The sequence below is a fragment of the Sorex fumeus genome, unplaced genomic scaffold (genome assembly GCF_029834395.1).
Source record: "Sorex fumeus unplaced genomic scaffold, SorFum_2.1 ptg000073l, whole genome shotgun sequence".
NCBI lineage: Eukaryota > Metazoa > Chordata > Mammalia > Eulipotyphla > Soricidae > Sorex > Sorex fumeus.
In genome coordinates, this window is record NW_026606130.1 from 20210685 (window position 1) to 20230768 (window position 20084).

At 46.4% G+C, this 20084-nt stretch overlaps 2 protein-coding genes across 4 annotated transcripts; one reads left to right on the forward strand and one right to left on the reverse strand.

The window, feature by feature from the left end:
- The first annotated feature begins 8831 nt into the window (after window positions 1-8831).
- On the forward strand, window positions 8832-10857 carry HSD17B10 (hydroxysteroid 17-beta dehydrogenase 10). Of its 2 annotated transcripts, none has more exons than XM_056130123.1 (6): window positions 8832-8901; window positions 9286-9450; window positions 9747-9911; window positions 10031-10159; window positions 10241-10349; window positions 10530-10857. In XM_056130123.1, the coding sequence occupies exons 1-6, from the start codon at window positions 8875-8877 to the stop codon at window positions 10718-10720; spliced, it is 786 nt and encodes a 261-aa protein (XP_055986098.1). In that variant the 5' UTR covers window positions 8832-8874; the 3' UTR covers window positions 10721-10857. The 2 variants fall into 2 exon arrangements, with proteins under 2 accessions (XP_055986098.1, XP_055986099.1); XM_056130124.1 differs by lacking the exon at window positions 8832-8901 and adding an exon at window positions 9077-9183.
- Window positions 10858-11085: 228 nt separating this feature from the next.
- RIBC1 (RIB43A domain with coiled-coils 1) lies at window positions 11086-20081 on the reverse strand. Of its 2 annotated transcripts, none has more exons than XM_056130145.1 (7): window positions 20047-20081; window positions 17001-17117; window positions 14436-14517; window positions 13890-14234; window positions 12129-12247; window positions 11357-11751; window positions 11086-11237 (listed from the first exon to the last, which is right to left on the reverse strand). In XM_056130145.1, exons 2-7 carry the CDS (start codon window positions 17115-17117, stop codon window positions 11156-11158), a joined length of 1140 nt encoding a protein of 379 aa, XP_055986120.1. In that variant the 5' UTR covers window positions 20047-20081; the 3' UTR covers window positions 11086-11155. The 2 variants fall into 2 exon arrangements, with proteins under 2 accessions (XP_055986120.1, XP_055986119.1); XM_056130144.1 differs by lacking the exon at window positions 20047-20081 and adding an exon at window positions 19843-19974.
- Window positions 20082-20084: the final 3 nt, after the last annotated feature.

Here is a 20084-nt window from a genome sequence, read left to right on the forward strand (position 1 = left end):
TTTATTTCCTAAATGCCACTGCTGCGGGATGTACCGCTTTCCCGCTCTCCAGCATAACGCCAGTTTCTGCACCCGGAACTGAGAGTGAGACGTAAGCAGCGCACGCATGCGTGGAAAGCACCTCCGCTGTTACCGAGAGTCCCACCAGAGAATCGAGCGCAGGCGGAGGACGCATGTGCAGATTCTTATAGCTCTGTAGGGCCGACTGGGCGAGAAGATGGTAACTGGAGGCTGGATTCATGGATCTGGACTTCGCTGCAGCTCTCTTTCTTTCTCGCTATGTCTCGCCTTCCCACACTCACTCAGGTCTATGGGACAGCCCTTTTGAGTTAATGTGAATTTTTCAGTTTAGTCACAGGTCCCCTCCGATAGAGAAATCCAAGGTGACTTTGCTTAGACCGGGTGTTGCCATTACATCGCCGTCCAATCCTTGGCTCCAGAGCCAGGCATGTGGCTCAGCTGCAGCGCGCTGGGAAACAAAGCAAACAAAACAAAAACCCACGCCTTGAAGTGCCTTCCTTCTCCGCTTGAAAGTGGTGCTGCTTCCTGTGCAGGGTCTCCCCACTGTTCCAACAACCCCACCATCACACACACATACGCAAGTCACGGGAGAGTTTCACTTTGCTTTATGAAGCATAAGGTGGAGGGTATATACCGGAAAATAGCTGTAACTATTGATTGACCGTCTCTTTTACTGTTTTTGTTTGAGGACCACACCCGGTGATGCTCAGGGTCTACTCCTGGCTCTGCTCTCAGAATTACTCCTGTCAGTGCCGGCGTGGGGGGTGGGGAGGCGAATCTAAACGTGATCGGTAGTGTGCAAGGCGTTGTGCAGCCGCCAGTAGTACTGCCTTACGTGCTGTACTATCGCTCCAGCCCCGTGACTGACCGATTTTTATGGCAGATAAAAAAAAAACTAGCATAGGGCTGGAGCGATAGTACAGCCGGTATGGCGTTTGCCTTGCATGCAGTGGATCTGGGTTCAATCCCCAGTATCCCATATGGTTCCCCACGCACCACCAGTAGTAATTACTGAGTCCAGAGCCAGGAGTAACCCCTTAGAATCGCTGTGTATGACCCAAAAAGAAAAAAAAAATCACTGGGATCAAACGACTTTCATTTTCTTGCTTATTCACAGAAGAAACTGGGGCTGGGAGACTAGGACCGCTTAACCCTGGTGCCATCATTGCCCCTATAGTGGGGGAGTGACCAAGATTTACGATGCACACAGCCTGTAAAGCCTTGCACAGGGAATGGGCACCCCAACCCTTTGGCCTGCCATCTCTGGGTGCTACCCAGTCTTACTGGCCGGGGTTTCACTAGGTGCTTCTGCCCGGCCTGGGCAGATTCATCTCCCCACAGTCTTTCCTAACTCCATCTAGGCGGGTGCGAGAGGAAGAGATTATCAGAGTTTAAAGAAAACAGTCTAAGGCATATGCTGGAGAACTAGGATACCAAATCGCTGGATGTGCATTGGCTTTTGACCACAAACATTACAGAGCAGGCAGAGTGGAGTCCTCAATGCTCCCTCATTTAGGGGAGCAATAGTTACACCCGCTTTCATGGCGTTCTTCTCTTGGCTCCTACCCATGACCAGGGCAGCTGTAACTCCTCCAGGTAGTGCCAGTTGGCTCTGAGAGTTTTACTTTCATTCTATTTTTTTTTCTTTTTGGGTCACACCCGGGGATGCACAGGGGTTACTCCCGGCTTTACACTCAGGAATTACTCCTGGCAATGCTCAGGGGACCATATGGGATGCTAGGAATCAGGGGACCATAAGGGATGCTAGGAATCGAACCCGGGTAGGCCACGTGCAAGGCAAACCAGCTACCGGCTGTACTATCACTCCAGCCCCTTACCTTCATTCTTTTTTAAAAATTTTTATTAGCAAAACACCATGAGGTACAATTGTAGACTTACAAATTTTTGTGCTTCAGTTACAATTATACAATGTCTGAGTACCCATCCTCCACCAGTGCCCATTTTCTACCACCACCGATCCAGTAACCCTCCCACCTCCCATCCCTCCCATCCCACCCTGCCTCTGTGGCAGGGCATTCCCTTTTGTTCTCTTTCTCTTTTTGGGTGCTGTTTACCTTCATTCTTATCTGCTGGTTTTCCTGCCTTCCTAAGGGTTTTCCACAACCCATCCTCCCCCTCTTCCTCCCTTGCTTCTGTCCTCTTTTTTCTTCTTCAACCTCTATAACATCAAAACACAGTTGTCATCCTTTTCATTACTCAATTCCCTCCTCCCGCACCCGAATTCTACTAGAGGTAACAGAGGCCATTGCTGGAGGGACTTAAAGTGTGATAACTAGACATAAAAACTGTGAATGTGGGGGGTATGGTGCCGCCAATGGTCAATCTGTACCTGTGAGGCGAGTACATCAGCAGCCTAATGGCGCCTTCAGACTTCCATATACCCCAAAATTGCTGCTGTGCTTTTGGCCAGACCCCAAAAACTTGGGGCAAAGTTTACCAAGAAAGTAAACGGCCAAAAGTTAGGTATGTGGGAAACACACCCACAAACCACTTCTGGCTCAGCTATATAATTGGAGGCATGGCCTCTCTGGTTCCTGACTGAACTGCTTAAAGGCCATGATCCCAGAGACTCAGAAACAAATCTCAGAAACGAATCTGCAGCAGCTTTTGGCAGAAATGCGTCTAGTCCCTGCAGTAGGTTACCGGTGCTGGGTCAACCCAGGTGGGAATAGGTTTTGTGCCTTGGTCTGTTCCCCATGGCGGCCCGGTGGCCACCATCCTCCAGATGCCACTGGACAATCAGGTTTGGGCCCGCAGTGACGAGACACGCAGGGCATCATTGGATGGGGGTGGAGCTGGTCCTGTCCTCCCCACCCCAATGAGACCCCAAGTCATCGCCCACGAACGCCCTCTCTGGCTCCTGATCAAGCTGCTTAATGGCCATGATCCCAGAGACTCAGAAACAAATCTTGAAACCCAGTGGCTTTTGGCAGAAATGTGTCCGGATCCCACAGTAGGTTACTGTCGCTGGGTCACCCCAGGAGGGAAAGGGTGTTGTCCCTCCGCCTGCTCCCCCTTGGCGACTCGGTGGCCGTCATCCTCCAGAGGCCATTGGATAGTCAGGTTTGGGCCCATAGTGATGAGACATTTTGGACCTCAAAGGATGGGGGTGGAGCCGGTTGGAGCCCACCCCAACGAGATCCCAAGTCATCGCCCACAATGGCCTTTCTGGCTCCTGATCAAGCTCCTTAATGGCCATGATCCCAGAGACTCAGGAGCAAATCTCAGAACCCAGCACGTTTTGGCAGAAATCCCTCCAGATTTAAGTGTTAAAATTTCAGAATTTCAAAATCGCGCAGCCACTACTGAAGCCACGTGACATATGTTATTCAGAACCAGCAATAGAAAACAAATTTTCTACTGTTGCCTTTTCAGCAGATCTGAGTGTTGGGGTAAAATCTCAAATAATAATGGTGAGTCTGGTGTTAAAATATTGAATGTGATCAAAGTGGAGAGAGTAATGTGAAATCATCTGCCCCACAGGTAGGGGGAGGGTGTGGAAAGGGGGTATACTGGGGTTGTTGGGGGTGGAGAATGGGCACTGGTGAAGGTACAGGTGTTTTGTGGTATGACCGAGACTTAGACCTAAAAGCTTTGTAACTTCTCTCACGGTGATTCAATAAATAAAATTATAAAAAATGGGAAAAAAAGTAAGGTGGAGTTCATGCACAATTCAATCAGCTAATCAGTGGCTGAATAAATAGCAGTACTCCTACATTTAAAAAAAACTGTGAATGTGGTGCATACTCACATCACAACCTGAAATGTGCTCTCTCTTTCTCTCTCTCCTCTCTCTCTCTCTCTTTCTCTCTTGCTCTCTCCCCTTACATTTCTCCAAATAAAACTTTTATTTTGAAAAGAACCTGGGGGCTGGAGTGATAGCACAACGTGTAGGGCATTTGCCTTGCACGAGGCCAACCCGGGTACGATTCCCAGCATCCCATATGGTCCCCCTACCATGGCCAGGAGTAATTCCTGAGTGCAAAGCCAGGAGTAACCCCTGCGCATTGCTGGGTGTGACCCCAAAAGCTATATATATATATATATAAAAATGTATATATATGAACCCGTAAACATTATTGCTATTGTAAACATATTACCTAAACTATAATAATAATAATAATAATAATAATAATTTAAATATACCAACTAAAAATTCTATAAGCTTCTAGATGGCTCCCAGCTTTCTAGCTCTCTTGCTGGGTGGATGTACAAATTCTTCCAAGATTGTGAAGGCAAGCTGCATACTAGTGTACCTAATGTTGTGTACTGATCACAAAACATTTATTTCACCAAAGGATTTGGATTTATTGTGATGTCACACATATGCATTAATTCATTCACTAAGCAATGATTGCCAACTATTCTGTGTCAGACCCTGTATGGCATGCCAAGGATTACAGAGATTATACAAGATCCCTAATCTCTCAAGAGGATGAATATTGGTTCAAAAGAGAGACTGTTTTGCTTTCAGACCTGGTTTGAAATCCAGCACTACATGGTTCCCTTTGCAAAACCAGGACTACCCTGGGACAGGAGTAGAGATCCCCACTCCACCTCACACATACAATATCACCAGGCAGGACCCCCAAACCAGAAAGATGGTTCTACAGAGCTGTTGGAACCTAAGGAGAAGCACCTAACCATCATGGGAGTTATCTATGGGTTCTATTTAACACGTTAAAGATTTAACAGATTTTGGGGTCAAAGTCACAGTATAGTGGCTGGCTGCATTCTTGTCTTACATGTGGCCAACCTAGGTTCAATCCCCGGCACTCCAAATGGTTCCTCAAGTAAGCCAGGAGTAATTCATGAGCCCTGAGCACAGAGCCAGGAGTAACCCCTGAGTATCACTGGGTATGATCCCAAAAAAACCAAATATATGTGTATTTATGTATATGTATATACATACATAACAGATTTAACATATAGAAACTTGGAAGATGTACACTCACATATTAATTCAGGTAAATAAAAATAATTTTAAAGTATAAGAATGTCCCAAATAAAGCATGGAAGATGCTTACACTGAAAGAATTTTATTTGTGAATTTGTGAGGTGGAAAGATAGTAACAGCAGATAAGGCATTTGTCTTGCATACAGCTGACCCAGTTTCGATCCCTGGCATCCCCTATGGTCTCTGGAGCACTTGCAGGAGTGATTCCTGAATGCAGAGCCAGGAGTAACCCTTAAGCATTGCCAAGTGTGGCCCTCAAACAAAAAAACCCTATATATGAAATTCAAATGTAATTATTGTATCTTATCTGGAGCACTACTGTCGGGAGTATCAATTTGTGCATTGTTGCTAAATAAATACAGTGTTGGGTAAAGAAGCTATGATGCATATACATAGTAGTACACTACTCAGATGTAAGAAAAGATGAAGTCATGCAATTTGCTGACACATGAATGGACATGAAGAATATCATGCTGAGTGAAATGAGTCAGAGACAGGCACAGAATGATCTCACTCATACGCAGGATATAAAGAAACAAAGTAGGGGAATAACTAATGCCCAAAGGCTATAGAAACAAAAAGTAAGAGAATTGGTCCTTAATAGGAGGCTTGCCACTGAGGGGTGAGGGAGAATAGGTCAGGGAAGGGACCACTATGACAGTGAGAGGAAAGTGGTCCCTCTGGATGAGGATTGGGTGCTGAAAGGAGGTAAAGTGATATTCATGATACCATATCAGTAACAGTATTATTAACCACAGTGTCTAAAAGCAGGAAAAAGGAAAGAAAAATTGCCTACCATAGAGGTAGGCTGGAGGACAGGAGGGAAACTGGGTACATTGGTGAAGAGAAGTAAACATAAGTGAAGGGATTGGTAGTGGAACATTATATGCCTGAAACTCAATTATGAGTGACTCTGTAATTTTATAATTCACGGTGAGTAAAACAATTTTTCAAATAAAAAGTACAGTGTTATACAGACTAAAGCCAGATAGTCAGTGGGTAGCAAATTATGGGGATCCTTACAAATGAAGGGGGACCATTATAGGGACTTAAAGCAAGGAATAGCATGATAAAATGTGAATATTTTTATTTGGGAGCTATACAGTTCTTGGAGACATGGAGCACTGCCTCCTACATGCAAAACCTGCACTCCAGCTTTTTGAGCTGTCTCTCTCTAGCCACCTGGCCTTTTTGGTCATTTAAAAAATTATTTTGGGGGCTGGAGCGAAAGCACAGCGGGTAGGGCGTTTGCCTTGCACGTGGCCGACCCGGGTTCAATTCCCAGCATCCCATATGGTCCCTCGAGCACTGCCAGGAGTAATTCCTGAGTGCATGAACCAGGAGTAACTCCTGTGCATCGCCGGGTGTGACCCAAAAAGCAAAAAAAATTATTTGGGGGGGCAGTACACCTGGCAGAGCTCAGGAGTCATGCCTGGTGATACTCAGGGGACCATATATGGCGCCACGGATTTGAACCAGGTTCTAGGTCACAGCTGCATGCAAGACAACACCTTAACCCTGTTCTATGTGTCCTCCCGCCCCACCCCTTTTGGTTTTGTTAATCAATTAGATAACAGTAGATTAGGCCAGATTGATAAAGGATGCTTTTGGGGGCCAGTAAAGTACAGTAAGTATGGCCCTCACCTTGCATGCAGCTAACCCAGGTTCAATCCCTGGTACAACATCTGATTTCCCCAGAGCACAACCAGGAGTGATCCGGAAACACAAAGCTAGCAGTAGCCCCTGAACACAGCCAGGTATACACCTGCCATCCACCCCTGAAAAAACAACAAACACTGAGTGCAGAGCCAGGAGTAGCCCCTAGAATTGCAGGGAATAGCCGCAAATCCCCCTCAAAAGTGCCTGCCACAGAGGCAGAATGGCATGAGAGGGACATTGATGGGGGGGTAATGGCCCACAGGGAAGGGATTGGTATTGGAACAGTATACACCAGAAAGTCAACCATAAATATCTTTTTAACTTTTCAATTTACAGTGATGCAATAAAATAAATTTTAAAACGACATTTTTCTTTTCTCATTATGCCTCTTTGGGTTTGTGTTTCTCAGCAGACTGCCTTAGAATGCCTGACTCCTAATATGTTTCTTTTCTTTTTTCTGGTTTTGCATGACTTCCAGTGGTGCTCAGGGCTTGCTTCTGGATCTGTGCTCAAGATAAGTCTCTGTGGGGATCAGGATCAAACTTGGATCTGTCATGTGTAAGATAGGCGCCCTACCCACTGTACTATCTCTCCAACACCTGTTTCTTCTTTTCTCCTCCTCCTTCTCTTTGCTTTATTTTTTGTTTTTGTTTGTTTTTGAGCCACACCGGCAGTACACAGGGATTACTCCTGGCTCTGCAGTTGGGGATTGTTCTGGCAGTGCTTGGGGGAGCTGTGGAATGCTGAGGATCCAATGCGGTTTGGCCACATACAAGACATATGCCCTACCAGTTGTACTATACTATCACTCTGGCCTCCTAGCATTTGTTTCTCAGTGACTTTTCACATTCATATCTTTGTGATCCTTGTGGGTGTCTCTGTTCCTGTCATCACTGCCTCAACATCACTTTTGTTTTTTTGGGGGGCCACACCTGATGATGCTCAGGGGTCACCACTGGCTCTACACTCAGTCATCACTCCTGGCTGGCTCTGGGGACCATATGGGAAGACACGAACTGAAACCCTACTCAGTTGCATGCAAAGCAAGCACCCTCTCCTCTGTACTATCGCTCTAGTCCCATATTTCTTTTTTTAAAAAATATATAAACAATCTTAGTGATTCTTTTTTATTTGTTTTTGTTTTGGGGTCATATCCGGCAGTGCTCAGGCCTTATTCCTGATAGGCTCAGAGGACCGACCATATGGGGTGCAGAGGATCGAACCTGAGTTGGCCAAACATTTATTTTTCTTTATATGGCTTTCAGAATCTCCATTTCTGGATAATAGCCATGTCTGAGTCCTAGATTCTGAGTCTCTTTTTCCTTCCTTTGTTTCTGTCCTTACTGTAATTATCTCTTCTCCCATTTGTACTGTACCCTCCTGGAAGACATGAATTTTTTTTTGAATCACCGTGAAAGTTATAAGCTTTCATGTTTGAGTCACAATCACACAATGATCAAACACACATGCCTCCACCAGTGCACATTCCCCACTACCAATACCCCCAGTATAACTCCCCGCCTTTCCCACTCTCCCACTGCTTCCATGGCAGACAATATTCCCCATACTTTCTCTCTACTTTCAGGCATTATGGTTTGTAATACAGATACTGAGAAGTTATCATGTTTGGTCATTTATCTACTTTCAGCACACATCTCCTATGCCGACCAATTCCCCAGCCATCATTTTCTTAGTGATCTCTTCTCTATTCCAGCTGCCCGCCCCCCCCCCGCCCCCCCCCCCCCACACACACCATGAGGCAGGCTTTCAACTATGGAGCGATCTTCCAGACCCTTGTATCTACTGTCCTTGGGTGTCAGTCTCACGTTAAGACATGATGTTTTTTATTCCTCTGGGTATCTACAGAGCCACACACAGAACTTTATATATAGACAACTCTCAGGTATGACTATATGAAGCCTTTTTTCAGAGTAATAAGGAACACGCTCTTAAATTTCCCTTCCCCTCTACCCGCCCTAGAGAGAGCCACTTGCTCCAAGTTGATGTGCAGCGCTGAGGGTTGTTTATTTATTTATTTACTGTGCTGCTGCTACTTCCTTCAGTGAAGTAACTCTGGGAAGTACTGTGCGCAGTGGGAAGATGCAAGCCGCTGACAAGCGATTTTACGTCCCGCCCACTTCCGCAATCTCGCCCCGCCTCCATCGTGGCCAATCAGAGAGCGTCCAGAAGCAGCGCTTGCGTGAGACTGTGGTAAGATGGCTGCGGCGTGTCGGAGTGTGAAGGTATCTCTCTGGATTTTTGCCCTTTCTATTTACCCAGCTGCACCGGGCGGGACGGCATGGCCGTGGATCTAGGGGAAAGAGATCTGTGCTTGGAGAAAGGGTTATGCTTTATACAGGCATGGTATTTTGCAGTGGTTGGTCTCAGGACGTCAAGGTCAGCTCTGCAACACTTGTTTGTAGGGTAACTGGACTTGCTGACAGGGAGAGAGACACCCAGAGGTCTCATCGGTAAAGAGAGGAGAGGCACACCTACGTCACACCGCAGGTGCCTGTGGATCACAGGTGCGACCGCAGGTGTGACCGGAGCCTCTTGAAGAAGCCAAAGAACGAACTGAGGAACGGTGAGGGTGGGCCGTAGTACCCTGACCATGCCCCTTTTCGTAGGGCCTGGTCGCTGTAATAACGGGAGGAGCTTCAGGCCTAGGTCTGGCCACTGCAGAGCGACTGGTGGGGCAAGGTGCCTCTGCCATGCTTCTGGACCTGCCCAACTCAGATGGGGAGGCCCAAGCCAAGAAATTAGGGAAGAGCTGTGCCTTTTCTCCAACCGATGTAAGTGGGGTTACCTCACCTCTTCAAAAGTTCATGATGCCCCATACATGTGTCTGGGAATCCATGGGACTCCACCAATACCCGTGCCATTTTTGTGGGGGTTGAAATCATCTCCTTCTCCTTGTGGCCTAAGCCTTCATTTTTCACCTTTGTCCCACTCTTGATATTTCTCTCTAGGCTCCTCCCTTGCTTACACAGTTCTGTTGTCTTTCAAGCTCTAGGCCTGCCCTCCCTCCTCCAGGCTTATTGGCAGTGTCTGTGTGCTGGAAGATGAATATCTACTTCTCCCTTTGAAGGTGACCTCAGAGAAGGACGTGCAGGCAGCCCTGACTCTAGCAAAAGAAAAATTTGGCCGTGTGGATGTGGCAGTCAACTGTGCAGGCATTGCAGTCGCCATAAAGACATACAATTCAAAGAGAAGCCAGGCTCATACTTTGGAGGACTTCCAGCGAGTTCTCAATGTAAGCCTAAGAGGAACTTTATGGTAGGAGTAATAGTTATATGATTGTGCCTCCAGAGTTTTTAGGGGACAAAATGTTCGTGTCTCAAGCCCTACACGATATTTCTACTGGTCCTCCAGGTGAATCTGATAGGCACTTTCAATGTGATCCGCTTGGTGGCTGGTGAGATGGGCCAGAATGAACCGGACCAGGGAGGACAACGTGGGGTCATCATCAATACTGCCAGTGTGGCTGCCTTCGAGGGCCAGGTGTGTAGGCAAAGGCAAGGCTTATGCCTCCACAGTCACTTGTTGGGGGTCTCCTACCTAAAACTACCACTTATTCTGCAGGTTGGACAAGCTGCATATTCTGCTTCCAAGGGAGGCATAGTGGGAATGACTCTGCCCATTGCTCGAGATCTGGCTCCCATGGGCATCCGGGTGATGACTATTGCTCCAGGTAGACGTCTGCTCCTTGCCACTACTGGGATTATCTGGGGTCCATAGGCAATTCAGAGGGGAGAGTATTCACTATCTCAGTAGCAGTAGCCCTCCATCTCTAAGCCATAGGGAAGTACTATGGTGAGAAGTAACTAGGTAAATATAAAGGCAAGGCTCTGACTCTAGCTATCTTCTTTAGGCCTGTTTGGCACCCCACTGTTGACCAGCCTCCCAGAGAAAGTTCGCAACTTTTTGGCCAGCCAGGTGCCCTTCCCCAGTCGACTGGGCGACCCTGCTGAATATGCTCATATGGTACAGGCCATCATCGAGAACCCATTCATCAATGGAGAAGTCATCCGTCTAGATGGGGCCATCCGAATGCAGCCTTGAAGGGGGAAGGCAGAGAAAAAAACATGATCCTCTGCCTGTCCTTTCCATGGGCTACTACACTCTAGCTTGGGTGGAAGCCCAGCAGTACCCCAACAGTCACCCTCTGTGCCTAATAAAGTTTCTATTCATCACAGGGAGTGGGCAGTGTTGTGTCTGGGAATGCTGGAGGGGGGAATAAAAGTGAATGGTAAAGATTAAAGGGTTGGGTGCTCGGAACCCCTGGTTTTGGTGGGAAAGAGTGTACTTTGCATCTTTTATGGCCTATTACAGCACATGTCCTTGATTTTAATGAATAGTTTTATTGTTAATATCAAAGGTAGGGATAGGGGGTCAGCTCTCTCCCTTGGGAAATGGATTTGGGAATGGGGTATTCTTATCTGATGCTTCACACTCTATGAGCTTATTGTAGGAGAAGGGAGAGATGGGTATCCAAATTTAATGGTTGCTCATGTGGGACTGTAGGAAATACTGGGCTGCAGGCTTATTGGTGTGGACAATTGAATTAAGATAATTCTGCCTGTGAAAGAAGTTCAGAGGTTTTAGTTAGTGAACTTTCCCCTGCCCAAGCCCTCATTGTCCTCCCACACCCTCCCCCTTGGCATTCATTCTTACTGCCACCCATCCCCTAGAACTCACTGGGCTTTTTGTTCCTTAGCCATATGCTTGTTGAAGGAGCCTAGGCCTCTCCGAAATTCATCACACAGTTCCTTCTCCTGCTCTTCTAGCTCCATTGCTGCCTGAGCCAAGCATACAGCCTGCCTATCCCAATCTCTCTCCCTTGCGTGGTCAACCTGGCGCTGCATCTCCTTTTCATGGCGTTGTCTCTCCTGGACTTTTCTGATGGCAGCGCGCTGCTCTGCAGTCATGCCTTTCCAGCAATAAGGCAGGACCCGATTGGGATCCGTAGGATGCTGGGCAACCTGTGGGTTCTCAGTAAGAAGGTCACTGGTGACATGTTTCTGGATCTCTGAGAGGTTGGCTGCCTTTTGGTGCTGATGCTCATGGCGCCGCCTCTCAGCTACCTCAGCTGCCTGGTGGAGTGACCAAATACCCCATCTTAGGGAATACTCAGTTATGAGGGGGAGGGAGAGACATGTCCCTATTCTCTATGTCAGGGATAGAAAAACAGACCTAAGGTAGTCAGCAGGTATTGGCTTGTCATCTAGAAGCCAACAGACTTAGAGGCTGGGGAAGGGAGGCCTGTGTTCTATTCTCAAGGTCCTGAATCTGGAGGTGAAGAAAGGTTTCTGTCCTGTAGGTGAAGTTGGGGAGCCTAAGATAGGTGAAAGGGCTATTATTGATTCAAGAAGGTATAACCTTCCTGAAGGGAGTTAAGATGTGGCTGGATTTACTCTAGGAATTGGTTCAAGGGATGCAGGAGAGCCCAGTCCACATGGTATTTCAGTACCTGGGCTTTGTTGGCGTTGGCCATAGCAGTCATCATGGCTATGCGACAGGATTCCTCCAGCCTGGCCATATGGGTAGCTTGCATGTCCATGGCTAGGCGCAGCTGGTCACTGAGTATATCTATATAGAAAAATATGAACTGGAACACTGTACTGGCCTGCTTCTTCCTGATCCATTTACCTATTTGCTCAATAAGCTTTGTGGCTATGTGAGCAAGTATGTTTGCAGGGGTTGGGTGTGCCTAATGTCCTAATTGTAGGGATGTAGAAGGAACTCTTTGGGACTACGGGAAGCTAAAATAGCAACAATGATTTGTTAAGAGCCTAACTGAAAGATACCTCCAGTGAATCTGGATCTCAATGGTGACTGTTGCCATATGGTCCCCTGAGCACCATCAGGAGTAATTCTTGAATGCAGACCCAGGAGTAACCCCCAAGAATCTCCCAGTGTGTCCTCCACCACAAAAATAAATCCCTGTCCTCACAAAGGATACTTTCTAGGTAGGAGAAAAACAATAGACAAAATAATTAAGCAGGATCAGAGCAATAGTACAGTGGCTAAGGTGCTCACCTTACAAATGGCCAATCCATGTTCAATCCCGAGTAGCACATATGACCCCCTAAATACTGCCAGGAGTGATACCTGAGCTCAGAGTCAGGAGTAACCCCTGAGTACTTCTGGGTGTGGATCCCAAAAAACAAAAAAATAAGCAAAATGTAGAGAATTTTTGATGGTATGTCAAATGCTAGGGAAAAATATAAATCAGGGCAGAGATAAATGTTTAGGGGTAGGTAGTGAGCTTAGGTAAGACAAAAAAGTAAGGTCTTACTGAGACTATAATGTTTGAGGGAAGTAAGACAGGAAAGTAGTAACATGGGGCCGGGCAGACAGCTCAAAGGGATGGAGAATATGCTTTGCATGCCAGAGGCCTGGATTTTATGATTTCTATCACCACTAGGAATGGCAATGCATAGAGTCAGGAGTAGCCCTAAGTGTCTTAAGAGTAACCCCAACTGTCTTTTAAAATTTTTTATTGCATCACCATGAGATACAGTTACAAAGCTTTTATGATTTTCACTCATACAGTGATCGAACACCCATCCCTCTACCAGTGTACATTTTCCACCGCCAATGTCACCAGTATCCCTTCTGCTACCCCCACCCCATTCTAACTCCTGCCTCTGTGGCAGGCACCTTCCTTCTTAATCTCTCTACTTTTGGTCATCATGGTTTGCAATACAGGTACTGAGAGGCCATCATATTTGGTCCTTAGTCTTCTTTCAGCACAGGTCTCCCATTCCGAGTGATCCCTCCAATCATTATTGACTTAGTGGTCCCTTCTCCATCCCAACTGCCTTCTCCCCAGCACCATGGAGTGATCCTCCTGGCCCTTGTCTCTACAGTCCTTGGATGTTAGTCTCATGTTATTTTATATTCCACAAATGAGTGCAGTTATTCTATGTCTTTCCCTCTCTGACTCATTTCACTTAACATGATACTCTCCATGGCCATCCATTTGTAATAAATTTTCATGACTTTATCTTTTCTAACAGCTGCACAGTATTCTACTGTATAGATGCACCATAGATTCTTTAACCAGTTGTTCTCAGGCACTGGTAGTCTCAGCTGTCCTACCTTTTTCATCATTCACCTATGGGTAAGTGCAACTCCCCACACAGTTTTGACTTAGGTGCTGTGACTGGCTCTAGCCTAATACCCAACAGGCAACAGGTCTCTGAGCCTAAATAGCCTGGCTGCTTACCTGCACATTTTTCCTCAGCTCTCGCTTGGTTTTGCTCTTGGAGCTGGTTCTCCAGGTTGTATCTCAACTGCTCTTGTTGCACTCTCAGACGTGTGGCCCTGTCCAGGTCCTCTCCAGAGAAGCACTGAAGGCTAGATGGGCCACAACGGGGATCATAATCACCTACACGGGCTGGAAACTCCTTTTTGAGTTGGTTTGGATCCCATAGGTCAAATTCACGCTGGTTCCTGAGCTGCTGCTTCTGCTCCCGAAAGTCCTGGATTTTCTTGGCCAGCCGGCGTGTCCGTTCTGCTTGTTCTTTCTCTAGCATCTGGGCTACCATATCATACTTCACCTGGTTGTTAGCTGGGGTGGTGGGAAGGTACTTTGAGGAAGCACCAAAGGAAGAATAGAGCCCACTTGGCATAGCCTCTGCTTTTAGGTTCATCTGGTTTATCCCATCACATCCCAGTTCTTGGGTCCCACTCTGAGGCACAACAGTCCTCCCTCACCCCTTTAGGCCTTTACTTTTCACCCCTTTAGGCCCTGTCCTTGAGCCTCTTTTACCATAAGCTGCCTCCTTGCTTTGCTCCCTTGCCTCCTGATGCTTTTTCTCTTCTACCTGTTTATTCAGGGCATCAATGTCCACCTGGTGCCAAAGAAAGGACTTAAGTTAGTGTAGAAGTTCTGAAAGAAGCTCTTGATAGTCTTGCAAACAGCTCAGAATTTAAAATCCTGCTTCAAAATCCTCTTTCAGTGGCCAGAGCAAAACTACAGTGGGTAGGGTGCTTGCCTTATACTAGGCCAACCTGGTTAGATCCCTGGCATCCCATATATTCTCCCGCGCACCACCAGGAGTGATTCCTGAGTGCAGAGCCAGGGGTAACACCTGAGTATAGTTAGGTGTGACCCCTAAAATACTCTCCAAGATCCCACATACCTACTTGGCAATGTTCCATCAATAAGCTTTGTTTTGGACCTCAGTTGTCTAGCCCAGTGTTTCTGAAAGTGATACTGCCTCCCCAGTGGGTACTGGAATAATTCACATTGGTTGTAGTAACCTCTGGTGCAACTGGTAGGGGTGGGGGCACTTTCTCTTTGTTCCCTTTGAGAACCTAGATATCTAAGAGGTTGGTGAGTAACTGTTTCTCAAAAGGGGGTTGTAGGCCAGGGGCTAGAGAGATAGCTCAATGGGCTAAGCATATGCTTTGCATGCTGAGGCCTGGGTTCAATCTCTGGCACTGATAGTCCTCTGAATGCCCCTGAACAGCTCCAGGTGGGACCCCAAAAACAAAAAAAAGGTGAGTAGACCAAATGAGTCTGTGAACCTCTGGTTTAGCCTCTGTCTCCTTCTCCAGCCTCATCTCAGTACCCTCTTCTGTCCTACCCTCAGCAGCTATGAGTTAACAGTACCCACAGAGCTTTGACTTCTTTGAACTGAGAGCCTTTGCTCTGCCTTCTCTCTTCATCTGAAACTTATGTTAGTGCTATTCCCATAGAATTACACACACATGCTTACTGGTTTTGGGCCACACCTAGTGGTGCTCAGGGCTTACTCCTGGCTCTGCACTTAGGGACCATTCCTGAAAGGGATGGGGAGACCATATATGGTACCAAGACTGAGCCCAGGCCAGCTGCGTGCAAGGCAAGCACCCTATCCACTGCATTACTGTTCCAGCCCTAAACTTTATATTGAAGTTTACCTCTATAAATTATCTCCTCCACCAGACTCTGAACATATTGAGGGAAGAAACTGGCTTTAGTCAGCCTTGTATCTGTCCCTATTGCCAAATTCAATGCATGGCAGAAAGCATACCTTGAGAAAATACTTGCCAATAGAATCTCAATTATCCACTTACCCCTCAGCCACCTACTTACTTGTGTCAGGCACTATGGTCTGGTTTCCAGAGCTGCCACCATATGTTAATACTAATCTCAACACTTCCTTTATTTTGCCTCAGTTTACAGAGGAGTCTGGAACTCGGAGATTACAAATTATTTCCTTGGGAGGTCTCCACAGTGGTGCCAGTGCTTACTACCTAGCAGTGCTCAGAAGGCCCTACAATGCTGGGGACAGAGCCAAGGGCCTTGTGAATGACAGGCATGTAATCCTGTCTTGAGCTATCTTCTTAGATCAGAAATCTAATTTTCTTAAGTCATCCATTTAGTCTCTTTATTTATTTTGACAATTCTTTGAAATATCTCAAAATAATGTGAAAGGGACTACAGAAAAGTAAGTATCCTCCCAACTCTCGCCATAGTTCTGTTACCATTTTTATGTAGCCTTCCAGAGAGTATGTAGGCATCTACAATAACAAATTATTTTATTTTAATTTATTGCTCTTTGGGTCATACCCAGCGAATCACAGGGGTTACTCTTGGCTTATGCACTCAGGAATTACTCCTAGCGGTGTTCAGTGGACCATATGGGATGCTGGGAATCGAACCCAGGTTGACTGCGTGCAAGGCAAACACCCTACCCGCTGTGCTATCACTCCAACCCCAACAAATTATTTCTATGACTTCTTTTGGCTCCCTGTTGTTTGTCTGTTAGGAGTAAGTCCACTCCAAATTGGGGAGATGGTGCAAAGGACTGAATTATGTGCTTTGTGTGTGGGAGCCCTGGACTAGATTGCTAGCACCATATAGTCTCTACAGCACTGAATAGGAGTAGACCCCAATTTTTACCTGATACGGCCTAAGATGCCACAACCCCCACAAAAAAGAACTAGGGGCCAGAGTGAGCAGGCAGAGAGCTTGCTTTGTATGTGGCCAATCTAGATTTGATTGCCAGCACCCCATATGGTCCCCTGAGTACCACCAGGAGTGATTCCTGAGTGTAGAGACAGAAAAAAGCCAAGAGTACCACTAGGGTGTCATTCCAAAACAAACCCAAAACAGATTCAGGCCAGTTGGGTCATTCCTGATCAGAGAAGAGTAAACTGACTAGGTCCTCTTCCCCAGTACCTTCCCCTGCACCCTTAGTCCCTTCCCATGCCTCAGGATAGGTGCCTTCTTCCTTCTTGCTCTAGTGACTGTCCAAATCAGGGAGAAGTGCTATAACACACACTGCTAAGTTCTTCTCTAGGTGCAAGAGCCAGGTGATCCTGAGAAAGTCTGCTATCTACTCACCCCAATGACTCGGGTCCGCACATTGAGGAATCGGGCCTGTCGCTCCTTTTCTCGGTGTCGTCTAGCCTCAATAGCTGCCACCTCCTTGGGATCTTGTGGCAGGTTTAGCCTATACATCTGTAGCCAGAGTAAAGTAGAGTAGGCAGTGCTGATTATCATCCTTTACTATAATCATCCCATTTCTTTATGTACATGTGGCAAACAGGCTGGAGAGATAGTACAGTAGGTAGCAAGCTTGTGTTGCATGTGGCCAACCCAGATTCAAACCCTATTCAATTTTCTTTCCCCATAGTATCTCAGTACTTACTGATTCCCTTTTTTAGTTCCTGATATCTTTTATATCTGTGTCTTTCAACCTCTGTTATTACCTAATTCAGGCTCAAAATCAGGTACCAGACAGAAACATTATTGGCCTTTCTATAATCTTACCTTTTTGAGTTCTTTCTCTAGTTATCAGAGTCATTCTCAAAGCATTGATTCTGACCATGGCAGGCTTTTGCTTAAAATCTTCAAAATAAGCTTTAAGGACTGGAGAGATAATACAGGGATTAAGGCATATGCCTTGCATATAGCTGACCCAGGTTCTATCTTTTGCACCACATAGTCTCTGATCACTGAAATGCTGGTCCAAGTAAGAATTGCTGCAAACTGCTTGGGAGCCCTCACCCAAAATAAACTCATTTTTTGGAACACACCCAGCAGTTCTCAGGACTCATTTCTGGCAGGGCTATGGGGCACTGGGGATTGAATTAGGGTTAGCAAAGGCCCTACCCACTATATTATTACTCTGGCCCCTAAATTCAGCTTTAAAGTGAATGGCTCCCAGTGTTTATAAGTCCAAGACTTGGGTTTGACCCCCAGCATTGCATGGTCCATGGAACACTTCCAGGAGTGACTCCCAAGTACCTAGCCAGGAGTAGCCCCCAAGCACAGCCACCATGTGCCCCCAAAAGAAAATAAGCAAAATGTAGCCCCAGCTGTCTAGGAGAGCACTCTAGGTAGAGGGGACAATAAATGCATTGGCCTTAAAGGGAATCACACAAATTATGTAGTCTAAACGCTGTTTGATTATTTTTCTTTTCCACAGGGGAGTCTATTTTGTGTGGCTAATCTGGCAGTGCGCAGGGGACCATATGCAGTGCAGGGTATCAAACTGGAGTCTGTCACATAGAAGACAAGTACTTTAATCCATGGACTATCTCTCCAGCCCCATTTCTTTATGTACATGTGGCAAACAGGCTGGAGAGATAGTACAGTAGGTAGCAAGCTTGTGTTGCATGTGGCCAACCCAGATTCAAACCCTAGAACTCATATAATCCCCCAAACCTTGCTAGGAGTGCAGAACCAAGAGTAAGTCTTGAACACTGGCAGGTGTGGATTAAAATAAATTTTAAAATATAGTAAACAGCTGGGTATGTGAGTCAGTGGAAAAGCTGAGTCCCCAGACCTAAATAAATGTGACAAACCTGCAATTTGTGGATTATCTTTTTATCTTAATATTTTGTTTAACAACTGATACATACAAAGTAATGTAGTCAACACCTGTATGTTAAAATCACAGCAAAATTAATACCTGTTAATCTTCCACAAGAAGCACCCAGAAAATAGATGATCATCAGTACTCTTTTATTTTTGGGCCTGGCAGTGCTCAGGTGCTTGCCTTGCACAAGGCCAACCCAAGTTTAAGCCCAAGTATCATATAAGGTCCTTGAGGACTGATCCCTGAAAACAGGGTCAGGAGTAAACTATCTTCCCTGTTTCTAGCATTGTTGTCTGTTGATACTTTTACCTCCTCTTGCTTCTTGCAATTGAACCTGATTTATGGCTTCTATATTAGATTCCATCAACCAAGGTTTCTTAATTTCCTGCACTTATCCTAAAACTTTAAGACTCTTTCCAGTTTAGCCATCATTTAAAAATAATTACAACAGGGCTGGAGTAATACTACTGTGGTTAGGGTGCTTCTCTTGCATGCAGCCAACCCAGGTTCAATCCCTAGCACCTCAAGAACTTCCAGAAGTGATCCCTAAAAATAGAGACAGGAGTAAACCCTGAGCCGGGTGTGGCCAAGAAAAGCAACAAAAAATTATAGGAATGGCTATGGCAACCTTCAGACTTTTCCTGTTTCTAAGTCTAAGCACCCACCCTGGTTTACCCATTCTATGATTCACCGAAATATAAGGATGCTGAGGGAAAGATCTGGCAGACATTATAGTTTCTTGAATTCTTTTGGTCATTGGTTTAGCAAGTAAGGTAGGGGTGATGATGGTACGGAGGAGAGGGATAAAAAAGAAAGAGTAGGGAAAGGGGGAGGGACAGAAATGGAAAGAGAGTAACAGGTTGGAGGTCAGCAGTGGAGGATAGAGAGCAGAGAGAGAAGAGGATCCTGAAAGCAAGGAAAGGAGCTGGATGTGATGGAGAACAGACACTGGGTTGGGGATTAGGTATGAAGCAAAACAGATGAAGAGAATGAAAATAAAAAAAAAAGTCCTAATTTTGAAGTTCCAAGATTAGATTCAAGAAGTCAACAAGCGACTTAGATCCAAGACTAGAATCACAGAGGTAGTCTGTTGGTGGAACCAGTGGGAGACAGAGGACTGGACAGTCCTCAACCCATATTCATATCACTTCTGAGTACTTCATCCCATTCATACACCATCCTACCTCCAATCCTACAGCACTCCATCCTCAGCAAGGTCTTCCCGCTGCCTCCGTTCCCTATAGCCCTCTACCTCACTCATCCTTCCATCTCCCCCCCCCGCCCCCGCCTCTGCGCCCCACCCCACGTCCCACCTCGTTGTATGTTGAACCTTAAAACCAGCAGCTTGCGCCGAGTTCCCACCTTCTTGCACTGGAGGGCATCACACTGCTGTGACTTCTGACACGCCTCAGCAAGGGTGGGCTCTGGCCCCACCCTCTTTCTCGACCCCTGAAGCTGCTGTGCTCCCTGCACCACCTCTCCTAGGGACACAGCCTCAAAATTCCTTTGCGTTGTTAAGCAACAAGAACAGAGGGGCGGGGTGAAATGGCTGTCATAATCTCGCACCTTGGCAACGGATCAACAAAACCCTGGTTCTCGCTCGC

Excerpts from the sequence above, each read along its gene's own strand:
- HSD17B10 (XM_056130123.1), top strand. The coding sequence starts at position 8,875 with ATGGCTGCGGCGTGTCGGAGTGTGAAG. Across the intron at positions 9,912-10,030 it reads ACTTCCAGCGAGTTCTCAAT|GTGAATCTGATAGGCACTTT; the intron begins GTAAGCCTAAGA and ends CTGGTCCTCCAG. Across the intron at positions 10,160-10,240 it reads TGGCTGCCTTCGAGGGCCAG|GTTGGACAAGCTGCATATTC; the intron begins GTGTGTAGGCAA and ends CTTATTCTGCAG.
- RIBC1 (XM_056130145.1), bottom strand. The coding sequence starts at position 17,117 with ATGTATAGGCTAAACCTGCCACAAGATCCCAAGGAGGTGGCAGCTATT. Across the intron at positions 14,235-14,435 it reads AAGCAAGGAGGCAGCTTATG|CTAACAACCAGGTGAAGTAT; the intron begins GTAAAAGAGGCT and ends CCACCACCCCAG. Across the intron at positions 11,752-12,128 it reads CCAACGCCAACAAAGCCCAG|GCAGCTGAGGTAGCTGAGAG; the intron begins GTACTGAAATAC and ends TCACTCCACCAG.